The following is a 19,580-nucleotide window of genomic DNA, read 5'->3' as shown; positions in this document are numbered from 1 at the left end:
TAAAACATCTTTAGGGTCAGAAACCTGACAGACACTAACGTTCGAAAGGGGTCTCAACCAAACCCTCAAGCACTCAACCAAACCTTAACACAACACATGGTTCCAGAGCTCGGACTGGGGATGAAATACTGTACCCTGCACCTGATATAGGAGATCTCTCCAGACCGTAATCGCCTACAGTGGACAGTCAAGGGGGGATATTAGATCCGAGAACCATACTCTGATCGGCCAAATGGGCGTTATCAGTAATAGGTGAGAACCTTGTTGATGGACCTTGGCAAGGACTTTCAGGAGCAGAGCAATCGGGGGAAATGCGTGAAGGCCACGTATGGGCAATCGCGTCCAGACCCAAGGGAGCTGGAGAAGTCAGAGAGAAGTAGAGGGGAGTTTGTGCTGCCTCCTGTGAAACAAAGAGATCATCCTCTGCTTCATAAAATCTTTCCCAGATTTGACTACTTCGGGGTGGAGATTCCTTAACCCATGTGTCACAGCTTTTATAGACAGCAATTCCACCAACACTAGGAAATGGTTGCCTCTTAACTGCTGAAGGAAGTATTCGGGGCGAGAAATAGAGCCATTGCAATTTCAAGGCAATTGATTACCCAGTCGAGAAGATGACCTCTCCAGATCCCTTGAGCTGGATGGCCATCTAAGACCGCACCCTAACCCATGAGGAAAGCATCTCTCATTAGCATCTTGCGACAACAACACATGCCTAGAGTGGGAACCAGAGTCAGAAACAGGGGTCTGAACCACATAGGTAGGGTACAAAGACCCTGGCGCAAAATCTTTATTTGCCTCTGGGGATTGGCCCTTGTATGAAATCCCCTGGCTACAGCCTGAGCCACTGCTTGAAATGCTTGCTTCCCCACCAGCAAGGATGTTAGTTGAATAAATCGACATCATGGGTACAAATATGCGTGAGGTGTACGGCTTACTCCACTAACAAGACAACTCATCATGGAGATCGATGTTGGGATCTCTCCCCCTGGCCACCGGAGAGAAATCTGCCAACTTACTTGGAGTGCCTGGGGTTCTCTTGCTCCTGTGGCTAACTTAGCCTGGCCACCACGTGAGTCACTACCTCAAATAACTCATCAAATGCGAATCACATGAGGAGCGTTCAGATGCAGCGCTCTCAGTCTCCATATCGTCGGAGGCAAGAGAAACCTTATCCTCGCCTCGCTCTGAAGAAGTGCCAGGGCATGCTCCAGCCGAGGGGACAGGGACATTGTAATGTGAGAGAGGGGAGCACCAATCACTTGTCTCTCAGCCAGCTAGACACTCTGGCCCCACAATCTCATTTTAGGACACAGAGGCTCACCCCTCCTCAAAGAAAGCGAGCCTCGAGCGAAGCACTACAAACGAAAGTGACTGGCAGTGCTCACACTCAGCGTCCTCGAGGGCACAAACTGCGTGCTATTCCCCGAGGCACACCAAACAATAATCATTCAATTCATCCTCAGTGATAACTTGAACACAGGGTGGCAAGCATCTCATAAACCGACACACTAGATATGTTCTCCTTTTTTTTAAACAAAGAAGCAATGGTGACACGCCAGAATTAACACACACACACACACACAATGAGGTCTCTGAAGACAAGTAAAAACCTTAAGGTATGGCCGTTTCACGTCTATTTATAACCTGAAGGTGCACGTAATCAAATGACATCACCCACTGAGGTTATTTAAGACGATTCTTGGCAAGTTTGGCACACGTGTTTCACAATTGGTCGAACAAAGAATGTTCTCATAAGCGTTATTGAAATGCAACATCAAGAGTAGCTTTTGATAGGGAACTGCTTTTAACATTGATAAATGTTTCTTGAGCAGCAAATCAGCATATGACACTGAAGACTGGAGTAATGATGCAATATTAATGTTTTTACTGTATTTTTAATAAAACAAAGGCAGCATGATGAGCATTTTTCTACTTACATTAGTGTAAAAAAGGAATTACATATAACATAAAACAGGCTGATGTTTTACTCTAAGCAACCACTAGTCATAAATATCCTTGTAACACCAAAACAGATAAGAATGTCACATATTTTTGCATCCTGCCATATTATCTAAAATACATTACTGCAAGACATGCATGACATACAAATATTTAAACAAAACAGCGTTCAGCCATCACGCTGAAGGAGCCTCACAACTGTCACACTGAGCAGTGTTTTAATCTGTCAGCAGAAACAGGCACTGGCAAAGACGGAATCAGGACAGGGTGGCACAGGATACGTCTCCTTTCTCTAACTGTCACACACACTATTTAGTTAGTATAAGAAGACATTCAGCAAACACACCAATCACAGAAATGTCTCCCCGGAGCAAACCTGAGGTTAAATGCTTTGCTCAAGGGCACAACAGTAATAGGTTTCCTCGTAAGCACACACATCGGACACAAACCTGTGACCAACGTATGCAATGTGTAGAAAGGAAAATGATCTCCATGAGCTTATTCGAAAGTAAATATTTATATAAACTGATATCAAATTAGAACCTTTTGATAACCCTAGAAAAATTAACTACTGCGTTGTGCTCAACCACAAGACTATTTATTCTCTGAATGCAACACTGTCTCAAAGCAGAGGAATCTAATGAAATCTGCAGGTGTTCATTAGACAAAGCTCCTTTTAGACTCTCATTCAAAGCTATTAATGTACAATAGGTTTATATGCCTGCAACAGACCTTGGTCAGGAAACCCAAAATTTTAATTGAGGGTAACAACTCTAGTAATGCTGAGGGACTGCAGTACAGTGCACTCAATTTGACATACTGACCTAGGTCACATCTACTTTTCACTATCTAAAGTGTTTTGTTTACCGACAACGTGTGCAAAGAATATTTTCAATCCTTTCTGTCAAATTACGTGTGCCGTCTATTTCTGACTAAAATTTATAACAGACTATAAGTGGACATTTTGAAGCAAATGGAATTACCACACCAGTAAACATGGTCAATAAAACGAAGAGGATAAAAATGGATGTAAATTTATAATGATGCATGCGTCATGGATTTGAAAACCATGAATATTAAAACAGACACAATCATCTTGACTCATTAATTTTTTCTCACTTGATACGCTGATGCCATTTTGAGCATTTGTGTTGTAATCTTTATGAAAGCTGCAAAAAATAAATTTCAAAATTAAAAACAAACCCAATCCATAAAATTTAGCAGTGAGTCTACATTATTCACTATAATGGTGCTGCTACAAGACTGGTGGCTTCTCTAAGCCTTTATATCAAGCCATATTAAACATTCATTAGTACAGTATAGATTCAGACTATTTATGGCCTTCCATGACTTCCATTTAAATAGTTTTCAGTAATTTATATAAATCTGGAATAATACAAATTTAATATGAAAAACCTACACTAAAATTAGAAACTGACAACTCACTGAATGTAATAAAATTACAAAAAAAAAGAAAATAAATGAATAGTATTAATAATAGCTAAATAAAAATGTATATTTAAAAGAACTAATAAAATTACAAAGATACATAAAACAATTATTAAAACAATCATACTTTAAGGTCCAAATCTTACTATTAACTAACTAATAACTATGGCTTTTCTCTTAATAAACTCCTAATTTGCTGCTTATTAATAGTTATTAAGGTAGCTGTTAAATTTATGTATAAGGATTAGTGGATCTAAAATATGGTTATGCAGAATCAGGAATTAATATGTGCCTTATAAGCACTAAATAAACAGCCAGTTTGCTAGTAATATGCACAGTTACTAGTGAGAATTAAAAATTAAAGCTTTATAATGAATATATATTTATATTCATAATATATAATTATATATATATTTAATATATAAAAAGCTAATTCAAACATATTAAAATACTATAATAAGATAATAACACTGATAGCAGGCATGATTTTGTGTAACATCTGGTGTAAAATATTAAATACATAAATGACACTTGTTAAATCAGTTCAAAAAGCTGTCAAGAGTCAACTCTTTGAGTGGGGAGCTGTTGTTGTTATGTGGTGTGAAAGATACTGCTATTAGTGCCCAGAACGATTACAGTAAATGGGTTGTATTATGCGAGAGTGTGCGATCAGGAACGATGACCTTTCCCCCGACTTCTTTTTCCTGGGGCATTTTGCGGATCCTTAAGGGATTGGACGATGTTCCTTAGTCCATGTAGCTAAGCTGTCTCTTCACACTATAATCCCATTAGCAGCCCAAGCTGTCTTAACAAAGAAGAAGACAGGCCGATTCTGGCCTTAACGAACAGCAGTTCTTAATCTGTGACTTTTCGATTCCCAGTACAATTGCATTAACCATTGCTAGTAATTTAGAGTGGGTGGAAACCCCTTTTCACACGCTACAAGGAGGATTTCAGCAGATCTAATTTTTGTTATCTAGGTTCCCAGCCAACATTTTAAAATAAGACATATATTACCTGGAACTACTACAATAAAGATGTAATATTAAAACAGATAAGAGGAAAACACAGAAGATGTTAAGCTACACAAGTCTGATGCAAGCTGTCTATAAAAAAACCTGTCAAGTGGCATCTGTACTGAAATTAATGGAACTTCATCACACCAGCTATGATGGATAGATGTTCTGGTTTGCCTGAAGGAAATCCTTTGCCCTATATTTTTGGACAGAAAATCTATTCTATACACCTGACGGTAATTTTTTATTTTAATTGAAAGAGAATAACACTTCCTCTCCAATGACCAAATTCTTCTCATAAGAGGGTCTGATGAGGAAACGTTCCCTTAAAAAATTGATCACACCATCAGTTCGCTTTAAATTCTACAATGTTTTCTTGGTGCATGAAAGATCATGCACTAGCTTGAGCAAGATATTCACATGAGATGTTTTCGCCTTAGCTAAACAATTATGCATTGGGTTGCTGTCACTAAAATAAGGGAAAAGTGGGGTCTTGCTATGACTGAATACCCTTACGAGCGTTTAATGAAATCACATTTTCCCAAGCATTACCACTGTGCTTCTCTGGTTGACAGTAACAGTCTGCTTCTCAGAAATAATAGATGCTCACCAAAACACTACTTCATTTGCCTCAAAGAAAGTCTACGAGGGAAGCCTGAGGAGAAATGCATTTCAATCCTAGAATGACACTCACTTAGGGATGGAAATCACAAGGAATTTAGCTATTCTAGTACAGATTCATGAACAATTTTTTTTTTTTAAAGTTTTCTTTCAGGAGTTGTGAAGAATAAAAAAGTGAATTTTTACTGCAAAAAAGTATTTTTATTTTCCATTGGTGGATCTAATATGGTACATGGACGTCTCATATTTTCTATTCTACTCTAACTATAATTGAAATAAGATAAACACCATAATCGATATTAAATGAAACTGTGCATTTGTTAGAAGAAAAGATAAAAAGCTTCAGGGAACTTTGTGTTTATGTGGAAGCTGTTTAATATAGGCTAGATAAATGAAATTCAAGCTGTAGGGGAAATAAATGCTTACTTCTCATTTGTAAAGCACAGTAGAGAGCTGCTCTTTACCATAACAGAAGCTCTTATCTACGCCAGACCGCTCATATTCTAACTATGTAAACTGATGGCTGTGTTTTAATGCTTTATATCAAGCTTTTTGTTACAAACTTTGACAAACAAATTATTAAGGGCAATTGGTTAATAAACAGCACTGAGTCCAAAGTACACTACACAGCACGATTTCCACAGCAGAATGTAGAGCACTCCAAACCTCCACAGACCAGGATGCCGGGCTTATCAGGTCCAAGCAGGTTTCACAGACGCTGCTCTGTGTGTGGAACTGGGACTACATCAATTTAGCAACCAAGCTGGGGAAAATTGAGGCCTGACATAGAAATGAGAAGGTAACATCATTTTAAAGATGACAACAAATTTCCAACTGGACACATTTGCTATGGTTAATTTTTTTCCCTTTTTTTCCCCAAAGTAGTCTACACAACTGGGTTTATAACTTTAAAAACTTTAAAAACATAGATATATGTTTTGTATGCATACATAAAAAGGCCTGAATGTCAACCGAGGACAACAGTGTTGGATGATTGTAATGGTGTAATGTAAAGTAAAAAATACTTTATAGTATTTTCTGGGAATATCTGTGCTTTACTTGAGTTTTCTATATTTAAGCCAACTTTTACTTTTACTCCCCTACATTTCCTAATTAAAATATATACTTTTACTCCGATACATTTCCCCTAAGAATATTCGTTACTTACTACAAAATAGTCAGAAGTATACAGACTGCAGGAATGCCGGTTTGACGAATCAGTGTTCTGCCGTTTGCAAGTTAGACTTATAAAAAGACCTTTGTTTATGTGCAAACAATTGCGCCGTGCAAAACCACGGATGATTTCATTTTCCACTCAAGTCGAGGCTGGGGTGTGCGATATACAGCATCGTTCAGATGCATGAACACATTTAATATTTTTCATACATTTAATAATCATTTTATACAAGGTCAGTAAATAATAAGTGACTTACATTTTAGACATAATATTGCTGGTTTTTGCTCAACTTTGCTAACGAAAATAGTTCCTAGCAAACATCACAGCACTGTTTGCATCTCTGAGCAATGGATGGGGTTTACTTGTTGAATCAACGAATCAGCTTTTTGAACAAATCGGTTGAATAAATGATTCAGTGATTCACTCATTAACACGGTCAAATGCTTTGTTTCTGAATGAATCAGCCGTTTGAAAGAATCAGTTGAATCTCATTAATCTCATTCACTTGCTGTCACCTAATGTTTTAATTTCACATGTTGACTATTTTTTTCATGTTTTAAATTATTTCAAATATCAGTACTCAATGTTTTATGCTAAAAACAAAACAGTGAGCCTAGCAAATTCCAGAGATGTTCTCTTTTGTTGAAATGAAAGACACTAAGTACCAGATGAAGTGTTTATTATTCTTACCCAATCTTAATCTGTTCTGAATATGAGCATGTAAGCATGTGTGATATTGCTTAATTTCAGATAGAATCACACTGTCTTTGGAACTTTAACTGCTATTTTGAGGATTTGGAGTGAATTCATTTCTGTGCTTCATGCTGCAGGTGCTGAATGTTGTCCCACACAGATGACTGCGAGCTCAGCCCATCATGCCTGTGATTATTCTCTCTAATTACATTTGCAGGTGATGGGTGCACAGCATGGACAACCTCTTCCACCTTTGATATTATCTCACATGGCCATTTCTCATCCTCAGGCACATCAGAGTAATTGCTACTACTATCAGAGGGACGACGTAATAAAAAGCCCTCCTAGATAAGAGTTAAACACACGCGGCCCCTTCACAAGATGTCTGTCACGTAGAGTCAGTATAAGATGAAGGACAGACGGATGTGGATCAGCTGCACAGATGTAGCGGCAGGGCAGGGGGAGGTTTAATAAGAGCTCGGGAGATATGGGGGAGAGATGTTATGCTCCGCTGTGATAAGAGAAGGGAACGGAGCGACTCCGTTGCAGATCAGAGAGAGTGAGAGCGAGGGGGAAGGCAGATGAAAGCTTGAAACAATCAGTGGTGTTAATCTGCAAGGTGCAACAGCTGCTCCTGGTGTATTCCGAGGTGGCTGGCCCGGATTGGATCCTTTAGGCCCTTATTAGCCTCGCTCGACCAGGTCTGGCCTGCCTAAATCCCGGTCACACCTCCTAAAAAACACGATTTCTGGCAGTCCCCTTGGACTATCCAGGGTAACGAGGATTATGTGCCAGTCTTGCCCGTAAACCGTCTTTTAAAATCATGTTCCGCAGGTTAAGTGAATAACACTGACTACTATAATAGAAAATCTATATATTGCAGTATAATATCATGATTTTAACGGTAAAAGACTGTAAACATTTATTTGGTTAAAATCTGGTTAATTGGTTAATAGCAGGTTCTGCTCATTCTTTAAAATTTGTGTATATGGCACAGTGCACTTTCTGCTGAAAAAACGTCTTGTGAACTTTGTTCATCATTTAGCTCTTTCTTTACCACTTGTGTTTTTTTCACAGTATTATATATAATATTATATTTAGAGCTGGGTAGCAACTGATTACATGTAATCTGGATTACATAATCAGATTCCAAAAATTGAGTACTTGTAAAGAAAATTACATTTTGAAATATTAATAATCAGATTACAGTTCATTTTTTATGGATTACATAATTACATATTATTCACACAATGGAACTAAATAATGTATGATTTAAAGGTTCATTCAAATTCTTAATTTTTTCTCTCTTTAAATTATCCCTTTTAACTTCCTTTCTAAATTAGTTTTTTGTACAACTCACAAACCCACTGCAGTTCTTACATTAAGCCCAGTTTGGAAAGCCCTGGTGTAATGTAATGTTTAATGCATTTTATGACATTCATATAAAAAATGTATATTTTCTTTTCTTTTTGCTTTTTATATCAATATGGGATGTTTAATTTTAAGTTTAAAATGATAACTTCTAAAAGTTATCTTGAAATATAGTCATAATACATTACCCAAAATGAGTAACCCACTGTAAATTATATTACTAACTACATTTTGATCATGTAATCTCTAATAAGTATTTGAATACAATTTGTAAGTAATCTACCCAGCTCTGATTATATTATATTATATTATATTATATTATATTATATTATATTATATTATATTATATTATATTATATTATATTATATTATATATTAAAGGTTAATGATATATTATTATTGTTTGATATGCCAGATTTTAGCGATATATCAACATTATTTTTTATTTATAAACATTATTATTATTTTTATTTATTACTACAGTAAATTCCTGGAAAATACAACAGCCATTTTTTTATCATAACTTTCACGGATATTTTCCCCGCACAGATTTACATTAAAAATAGCTCTGGGTAGCATGTCTCATGCATGTAAAATCACATGTGTTATTGTGATGCTTAGATCAATATAGTCCTTGACAGCTGATCTATGCCAGGGATCCATCCATCCTAATGAAATGAAAGCTTCTCTGTGTCTAATCCTGGTGAGAAAGCTATTTCTCCCCAATAATCCCCATAAAACATACTCTGAACATACAATGACACTAAATAGAAGTACCTATGGCATATATTGTCAAATGCTGGAGTGTGTGGTCAGCTAGTTTGCAGTTTCCCAGGTGTCTCAAGCCCACACAGGCGCAGAGCAGTGTGCCCAGAGGAGCCATGGCCTCATTTAGATGGCTGAGATCCTCATTACTGTATCCACTCTCCCAACTTACACCTGCTGTAAAACAGCGTCTCCCTCGCCTACACTCCGGAAAGCGCCACACCGGCACCTTTAAGCACGCAGCGGGCTCTCAAGGGAAGTGCAACTATGATGCCATTTTGATCTGCTGTTGAAATTGCATGCAAGTTTATAAACAGATTGCAATTATAATTATTGAAGAATCATGTTGAGAAAACTGTATGTCAGGGGCGTCTGTCCATTCACTACATTAATTCCTGCAGGTGGCGGGCAGGTATGATATGCCAGCACTTCCATGCAATGCCGTGTCGCTTCTAAAGCATTAATGAGAGCTGAATCTGTCTCTTGTCTCAGATCTGTCTGGATATTTCTTGACAGATGAATGTGGGCTTAATGGATGTCAGCCGTATAGTCTCTTGGTAAATCCTGGAAAAAGCCTATATCACTAAATGATACAGTGATACAGTATATAGTGTGATATTATACCATAATGTAATATTTATGTCTAACCCTATTTTATAATAATCTGTATCAGTACAAATCAAAAGACTGATTTCAACAATAGAGCGGTGGCAGGGTTAATGAATTGAAACATGGATATTTTGCAGGTATTGAATGTTCTTTGCTGTGCAGGGGGCAAACATAATTGCCTCTGGTAGCTGAGCATTACCGTTTCTAATGATCTCTGATATGTAGGCCCAGTGATCCGCACTCAATTACAGGCATTGATTATCTACCTCCGGTTTTTCAAAAAGGATGAAACAGTTTGTTTTAACGTTCTGCAATATGCTACAGGTGGTTTGGTGCTGGGAGAAACCAATTATTTTACAAGATTTTGATTGTTAAAGTTGACAGTTTTGCAGAGTACTAAATGTTAGACTATTTCAAACTATCTTTTCTAAAATACAGTTACAATTGACCTTTTACAGTCTAGGAAAAGATCTACAGTATTTTCACAAAGGTTGTAGGATCAGCCCAGAGTCTGACCACAACTAAATACTAAGAACTTAAGCCATCTCCTGTGGGGCTTTTCCTTTAAATCGACATGGAGTGTATTTAAACTGGTATGGATTCAAAAGAGCTTGATAAATGGCATTTAAATCCTAGGCATTTTCATTTTCAGATGATTTTAGTTCACTGCTGGCATTAATAACTATTAATAATCACTGTTAATAATAAATAAGGGGTTGTGCCTAAATGTACATACAGGATGTAACCTTCAGACCACCTTCAGGACTTAAAGGGATAGTTCACCCAACAATGAAAATATGATATTTATCTGCTTACCCCCAGGTTTCTTCAGTTTCTTCAGTAGAATACAAAATGAGATTTTTAAATGAACTCATTGCAGTCTGTCAGTCTTATAATGTAAGTGGATTGGAATCACAGCTAAAACATACAATACTGAAAAAAAACATACACAAACAAAACCAAAGTAAACCCTGCGGCTTGTGACGATGCATTGATGTGTAAAGACACAAAACAATCGGTCTGTGCAAGGAATTGAACATTTACAGTATATAGATTTTTTACCTCTGAATCAAGCAATGTGCAAACTGTTAGAACTCTCCTGAGGCCGTCCTCTTGAGAGTGTTCTCAAGCAGCAGGTGACTGAGGCGTCTTCATCTTCTTCTTGCTTTATGGTGGATCGCAGACACTGGAGAGTTCTAACAGTTCAGACACTGTGTGAATCAGAGGTAAAAAAAACTATATAAATCCTGTTCAGTTTCTTGAACAGAACAATCATTTTGTGTCTTTACACATCAATGTATCATCACGAGCCGCAGGTTTTTTTATTTTTTTATTTTTTTATGATGATATGATTTAGCCGTTATTTCCATCCACTTACATTATACTAGTGATAGATTGCAATAATTTCAGTTAAAATCTCAGTTTGTGTTCTACTGAAGAAACTTCAGTATCCTGGGGATAAGCAGATAAACATCAAATTTACATTTTTTGGTGAACTATCCCTTTAAAGGGATAATTTAATTCTTTCATCATTTATTTACCTTCATGTCACTCCAAACCCTTAAGACTTTGGTTAATCTTCGAAACACATATTTATATTTATATTTATATACAGTATTTTAATGAAATCTGAGTGATTTCTGTTCCTCAATTTAAAGTTTAGGGCACTAATTTATCAACAGTGCATAGAGACAGAAATGTGTAATGAATACCTAAGCAAAGTTTCATGCAAAGTGTGTGATGTACAAACTTGTACTTATATGTAGGAATGTGTGTAAATAGATAAACCAAAATATAGAACCTTTTCTACGCACTGTTGATAAATGAGATCCCAGGAAACTAAAACTTAAAGATCCATAAATTACATAAATTTTATTTAAAGTCTTCTGATTATACGATTGCTTTATATGACGAGCAGATTTAATTTAGGCATTTGTTTACATCTAAAAAATCTGACAAATACAGTATACATAGAACACATCCAATATGGTAAACGTGGAAGCTCAAACGTGGGTGCATGATGCGTGAAAACCAAAGAGGTTTGTTTTAGTATGTGATGGATCTTCCATGTTTACCAAACTGATGTGCTCTATCTTTGTGTGTTTATATGAAAATAAACGGTTCAATAAAAGTTACATCTGTAAATTATATAAAGAAATCATATGCTTCACATTACTTAAATGAAACCACTTAATAATTCATCTGGATTCATTTTACAAGACCTTTAAAACCTCTGTGGATCTTACCTGAGTACCTGACTTGAACTTTCAATGGAGGGACAGAAATCTCTTTAAAAATATCTAAATTTGTGTTTCAAAGATTTACCATAGTCTTATGGGTGCGTAAATGATTAATTTGTTTTCATATAGGTGAAATAAATGTTTCTCAAAAAAATGAAATAATTTCAAAATCAAGCATAATAATCTACAGGCTACCACAGAAAAGTAACTGTGCAATGTAGTAATTTTGCAAGGCAGCATATATGATGGCAATTTCCTTTCAGGGTCACTCAAGACAGGTCAAACAAAACTAATATTTGCAGGCTACAGCAGTCATCTGTCAGTTTCCCCATTATAAGGCACACTCTCCATATAATGCGATAATGGTGCCTCCTGAAGGTGCAGAAAACACTACCACATCAGCAATTTGTCATCTTGGAAACACAGACCAAAACACTGACAAAGAAACCCATACCAGTTTAATAAAGCTCACTACATTTCAAAACATCCAAGAGGTTACGAGGGCATCTGAATGCAATTTTATTGTATTCAACCTTGTCCATGAATTGTGAATTTTTTTAAGCTCGATGAAGAAAAAACTGCAACACAATGACTACAAGGTTTAATCTTGTCGGCCAACTCTGAGAGTGATTTCGTACCTTGTCCTTGCTTGTAAAAATGCCAAGGTAATTCAGCGGATTACAAGCTCCTCCGACTTGAGCCTTGTTGGAGATTATTCAGGAGTCAGGACAATGGTCATATCACGGCGCCTGAATTCACTGTCACTACTTTCAGCTGTTGGCTGCAACTGATACCAACAATCTTAATTTTACCACATGATTAACTATAAGGAAATGCAGGATTCAAGTCGCTAAGGGTTAATATGATGATGACTTCCCATTAAGCTCAGAAGAACATGGCTGTACAACAGGATAAAATATAGGCCAGGGGTTCTCAAGTCTATGGTCCATATCTGAAATTTCTTCAATGTCTTCAATGTTATTATAAAAGTTCAGATGGTTCAAAATGCAGCTGCCAGACTTTTGACTGGCACCTGAAAATTTTATCATATCTTTCCTGCATTATGCTCTCTGCACTGGTTGCCGGTCTGTTACAGAATCGAGTTAAAATGTTACATTTTGTTTTTAAAGCTCTGAGTGGAATGGCTCCTGAATATCTCTGTGATCTTTTGAACCCAGATATATCTGTTAGATCGTTGAGGTCTTCTGAGCAAAGAGTGTTGATGGTCTTGAGATCTAGATTGAAGTTGAATTAAGTTTCAATTGCTGGGACTAAACTTTGGAATAGTCTTGCAGTCTCCCTCCAATTAGTCTTTTCAGAATCTGAATTTAAATCTAAGTTAAAAACTTACTCTTTTTTTTCCCAAGGCTTTATGATCCTCCTTAGATAGAGTATAAGGATCTGTCACCTATCAGTGTTTGTTTTGGATTTTCTCCTCTTTAGTGCATTGCGGTTAAAACTGTTTAGATTTATTTCAGTCTTTATAGCAAGTTTTGTACAGCACAGTGGTCAACTGCTGTTGTTTTTATTGTGCTTTATAAATACATTTTGGTTTGATTTTGATTTGAAACTTGTTTTTAATAAATATCCATAACAATTCAACAACAAAAAAACTAATAATAAATATAAAGTTTGATTTGCTTTCAAAATACAATTAAGAACAACTGCAAAAGTGGCAAAAAAAATTAAATGGGTTAAACAATATAATAGTAGTAGTAGCCTAATTCATAGTAATACATGGCTTAAAACTTAAGCACCTTCTCAACACTGTTTTTTTATGTTTGTTGACAGTTTCCCACAGACTTGTAAATGCAAAATTATTCTCTGCCTGCAGGAGGCGCTGCGGGAGCGGGAGATATAGCGGTGTCCACGGTAACGGCTGTAATCAAATATGCCTGCAGGCTACTTTATCAGGCATTACAAGAAAGACTAAATAAAAATGAAATCAAGCTTTTCTGAAGACAGTATTTTCAAAGATACCATCATATAAAAACACCCGTGCTGCATTTTAATTTTGAAATGTGCATTTGTGACGGTCAGTTTTGGTCAATGTATGGAAAACATTGGACAATGCTATAATAAGTCAAATTACTACAATGTAAGTGATGAAAAAAATCATATTACACAAAGGTGAAGTCGCTCAATTATGGCCATCATTCAATGGATGTCATGACAACAAATGTCATGCAGGAAAACCTTAAATATCTCGCCTTAGCTTTCATTACAAAAAAACATAAAAAATAAACAAATGATTTACAAGTTTAACATGGGTTTATCAAAATACGAAGTATAGCCAAATTAATGCCATAGAAATGAGAAATGGAGGCGGAGTCCGGACTTTGAGAAGGGACTTTGAGAAATCTGTTGGTAAGAAAGAAATGTCCGTTTCTAAAATATTTCACGACTACAATTTTGTTGTTGTTTTGTAGATGAGGACGCCTACATGTGTTTTCATTTGAATCTCTACATCAACTTTAGTTTAATGTTTACACTTTCAGCTACAATGTTAAACAGTTATCTTATTGTATAAGACAAATGTATCCCCTAAGATAAACAAAACATACTGATTTGAGATTTTCCTAAGTATACAGTCTCTTAACTTGGTCACAGTTCGCTCAACACAGCATCAACAACATCTGATTTTTTTTTATGTGGTAAGTTAGGCCTATTTATATTGTGAGTTAGCTGCTATTTCTTTTCTTATTTATCTTACCTGGAAACAACCAGAGCAAGGTGAGAAGCAGAACTGTGGGAGGTCTCCGGTCCATCAGCATCTCCATCATCGCCCCTCACGAAGCATCATACAGCATCCAGTGACAGTTTCTCCCGCGCTCTCCTTATCCTGCCCCGAGCCGTCTTCTGACGTCCCTCCGTTGTTCCAATTAATACATCAATTTACTCAAAGTATATCAATTCACTCAACCCCGACAGAGGAACTGCTTGTAAATAAATCCCATGCCCTCCTCTTCTCCCAGTCGCGCAGCGGACGGCATTTGGAGAAGGGCTCTTTGTAAAGCACTGGTGGTTCTTTCTTCTAAATAAGCTCTTTGAGGATAGTTATGCAAGCATTTTCACTCATAACTGAAGTTTTTGGCTGCTCTGGGACTGTAGGAGTCGCGTCTGTCACCTGAGCGCGAAGCCCCTTGCAAGTGTAGATGTGTGCGGGAAGCCACGCCCCTTTCAGCCTACAGGTGTTACGAGCGTTATGTCCCCTTGGAAAATAACTATTGATCTATTAACTACTTTAATTCAATTTTATTTTGTAATATAAATATACAATTAATATTATAGTAGTTGAAACGATCAATAAATAATATTGCAGCGCAAAAAAAAAAACAAAATCAGCAAAAAACCTGTCATTGCAAATTATTAACATGACACAACAGATACTGTTCAAAACTGAACTAGTGAAATATATGTTGAGACTCTGAACGATACTAAATAAATAAATCAATAAAAAGGCTATATAAATGTATATATAAACATTTGGATATTTTTTTCTTTTTTTAATCATTTATTTGGGTGCTACCATCATTACTGAAAACATTGTATCCACCACCTTATGCATATTTCTATGTAAATATTCTTGTTCGTTACAATCAAAAAACAAACAGAAAAACATCACAATATCATAATATTGGTGTAAACTCATCCTGACATAACAGGCCAACAACAAAACATGCAACGCCTTCAACAGTGCAAGCATATTAATAACTCATGCACATGTGAATCCTAGGACAATGGGGATTGAGTCTAAACCAGGAAACCATCTATTTCTCATTGTAGATTCATTTTGAACTATAAAAACGATGTATGGATCCTGATTTTATCTGCTTGGTGATAACAATTTGAGTAGGCCTACAAAAAAAAAAAAAAAACATACACATACACACACACATACACATTTACATATAAAAAGCTGTATCATGGTCCATTAATCTACTATGTGCCTTACATTTTTTAAATATTAAGTCAATCAACATTACAACAATCAGGTGAATCTTTGATTAGATTTTCTATTAATATTTGACTTATAAGAACCATTTTCAGTGTAAATTTCCATCAGATTGAGTTGGAGCAACCAATTACTGTCTCACGTATGCATTGTGACATGAGTTGGTCTGTGATATTAGGCTAATCAGTAGGCTACTGGAGAAAGCATATACAGACCCCGAGCAAAGCTCATTCTCACCCTCTCCAATTGGATGGTCGCCATAGAAACACATCAGAAGTTCATGCATTAGCTGCTCAATTATTGGGGACTGGTGAGCTTAGGTCTTTGATTGTCTTGTCTGAGCTTAACGCTTAACTCGAACTACAGGTACAACGTGTCTAACACAAAGACTGTGATTAAGAGAAAATGGTCAACTAGAAGTCTTGGTGGTAAGTCAAGCCTGTGCTGTACCCTTCAGTTATTCAGTGTTAAAATGCAGCCTGCTGTACAAATGAGTTGCATTATGTGCATAAAAATATTGCCATATAAATAGAGATTTAAATGTAGAAGTCAAAAAATTAAACTAAAGAATAAGAATTGGGGTGTCTGTGAGTGTCACCCCTAAAATAAGAATATACTGAGTGGCAGCAAGTAGCAGCCGCTGTCAGCACTGCTGCTCCAGTGAGAGGAGCAAAAATGATCAGATCTTATGGTTGTTGTTGGATGAAGCAGTGACAATATATAAAACGATTTTACAGGCTGTCAATGTTGTGTATGCAACACAGAGGGAGACAGCACAGTCTGCGCATAATGTGTGTGCCAATCAAAAAAACTGAGACAAATATTGCACCATAACTTACCTTTTTCTTCACATTCAATATTATAATATCCATAATCCATTTGGATTTCCATGACATTAAAAACTATGTTGGCATGGCCATGGTTTAAGAATAGTTCACCAAACATTAAAATTAGCTGAATAGGCTATTAAGATGTGGATGAGTTTGTTTCTTCATCAGAACAGATTTAGAAAAATGTAGCATTACGTCACTTGTTCAGCAGTGAATGGGTGCCGTCAGAATAAGAGTCCACACAGCTGAAATAAACATCCACGAGTAGTCCACACAACTCCAGTCTATCAATTGACATCTTGTGAAGTGTTTTTATCAGCTGTTCGGACTGTCGGCACCCATTCACTGCAGAGAATCTATTGGTGAGAATGAGATGTAATGCAAGTGAAAGTGACGTGACATAAAGCCAATTATGATGACCCATACTCAATATTTGTGCTCTGCATTTAACCCATCAAAAAAAAAAGTACATACACAGTGGGCAGCCATTTATGCTGTGGTACCCAGGGAGCAGTGCTTTACTCAAGGGCACATAAGTCACAGTATAGCCAGCCCAACTCAAAAGTTGACCATAGCCTCCTCAGAAATAATTTGGTCAAAGCCATTTGTGCATCAAATTTTACTTCCATACAAATGCATTGGAAGTGCTTTCTGATAACAAAAAAGCCTAAATGATATATTCAATATATAATTATTTATAGGTATCTGTGGCAAGACTAAATCCCCTGTTGACCACAGTTTTTGGCATGATGTTAATAATTTACTTTTAAGTTTTGGAATGGCATTTTTATATTTTCTATATAAAAGTAGTTTAGATAACAGCTTTAAAATATATATATTATAGCTTCACTTGAACCTACATATCTAAACAGATGATATGAGTCTTCTCTGCCACCTAGTGGTCATAAAGGACCCTCCACATTTTTCAAATAGGCTTGATACACAACAAAATTACATTCATTTAAAATATTTCATTTTCCAAAAAGGAACGTCTTATAAGGTCACTTCTGTGCGGTTCACAGGGATATCACAAATGTTTGACAACTGGGACAGGATGTGGTGTAAAACACTCTAAATATAATAAATAGTTTTAAATCCGTTTAAAATCTCAGCCAAACATACACAGATTTACTGACCTTTAACCAATTCCATAACATAGGACAATCTGCTGATATAAAACTATAGCTGCCAGTGGTATTACACAACCATTAATCCAGACATTTCACTCAGTAAGGTCCTGACCCAGTACAGCTCCTATACACACAGACATATAGTATGGGGCAGGACTGAGCCTGGGAGATTGAGACAGCAGCCCTCCACCCCAAACAATCAGCTCCTGACTGTGTGAAGTAAATTGCATTTCATGTTAGTTTGTGGTACATCAATAACAATTACATAACAGCAATTATTGTTGTTGTTGTTGTCATATGTTATGTTAAGTTATGTAAAATAGATCAACAGTTTGGATCAACAAGAAATGTTGCCGTGTCAGTCTGCACTCTGCATGTGATCATATTACCAGCCTGTTGCGTGCTCACTCCTGGAGTGGATAAATTGTCCCCAAGATGTTTTGCTTCAGTATTTTTAGGGCATGATATCTTCTACTCATACTAAAATTATTTTAAATTATGGAGCAGAAGGCTCCAAAGTTGAATGAACAGTTACTTCTCATTTATATATCAATATATGTAATAATTATATAGCTATACAGCACAAGATTTTTTATGTTTTTGAAAGAAGTCCCACCAAGCTCACCTAGACTGTATACATATACAGTAAAAACAGCAATATTTTGAAATATTATTCAAATTTAACAATAACTGTTTTCTGTTGTATTTTTAATTTATTCCTTTAATGGCAAAGCTTAATTGTCAGCAGCTATTACTCCAATCCTCTGTCTAAACTGACCCTTTATATATATATTTATATACATTTGGTGCCCAATTAATAATAATGTTCCTATTTGTTATTCAATACTTGTATAGAAGTACATTGCAAAATACAGGCAATACATACATGTATCTCTTATGCTGATAATACACTGGAAAACTTTTGGAGCAATGCTGCCATCATCGGATCACCAAGTAAGACACAGAGCCCATGACCAATCTAAAATATCTAAATATACATTTGTTACCCATTCTCAATGGGAAAGTCCCCAAGGAAAATTGCACAAAAAAATATTTGTTATCAGCCTTAGTATCAGTTTGGACTTATTCAACTATGAAAGCTGTGTCTTTAAGTCAAGGTTTTGACATTTTGAACTCCAAAAACTGAATTTGAATATCTATTTTGTATGTTCAAATAATATCAGTGAATGTGTTCTCTTCTAATTAAACATCAGTTCGGTCACACAGAAATCCATGTATCTGGTATCCATCAGATAAATCAATAAGTCTAGTGACTGCAGAGGCCATTCAGATTCACCATAACAAAAGGCAGGGTAAAGAAACAATGAGGTGAACCTCAGCTGTGAGAATGCACCTCATCACAGGGACAATAGACTCCTATATTCTGCCTTCATAAACACATTCCTGTTTTTTTTTTTTTTTTTTTTGTTAGTTAATAGTCCGGCACTCTTTTCTTTGAGGGGTGCTGGTTTAATTGCATAGAGTTACAAAAGAGGCGATCTGTTGGTAAGCATGCTTCATAAAGATTCTTTGTACAATCTGTTGAACAGATTCTCTAGGGATGCAGATGGACAGAAAAAGAAAGAGAGAAAGAGTGAAAGACACACAGACAGAGAGAAGGAGCTCCAGTGGCAGCAGTCATTTCCAGTAGATACAGAGCATTTGTTTCTCCTCTGCTTTCAGACCAAGATAACTCCATCCATTTATTTATTTATTTATTTCAGTAGTATCGTAAAAATTTCAGACTTACTAGAATGGATTT

General features: G+C 36.3%; 1 protein-coding gene across 1 annotated transcript in view; it reads right to left on the bottom strand.

The window, feature by feature from the left end:
• LOC113115542 (endothelial cell-selective adhesion molecule-like) overlaps positions 1-15,049 on the bottom strand; it is a 33,991-nt gene extending 18,942 nt beyond the window's left edge. Inside the window, exon 1 of the mRNA XM_026283124.1 lies at positions 14,617-15,049. Coding sequence (XP_026138909.1) covers positions 14,617-14,686 — 70 coding nt within the window. The 5' untranslated portion in view covers positions 14,687-15,049. The remainder of the gene's footprint in view (positions 1-14,616) is intronic.
• Between the last annotated feature and the right edge of the window lie 4,531 nt (positions 15,050-19,580).

Source organism: Carassius auratus, chromosome 15 (assembly GCF_003368295.1).
Source record: "Carassius auratus strain Wakin chromosome 15, ASM336829v1, whole genome shotgun sequence".
NCBI classification, from domain to species: domain Eukaryota; kingdom Metazoa; phylum Chordata; class Actinopteri; order Cypriniformes; family Cyprinidae; genus Carassius; species Carassius auratus.
This window is presented reverse-complemented; position numbering and strand designations above follow the sequence as displayed.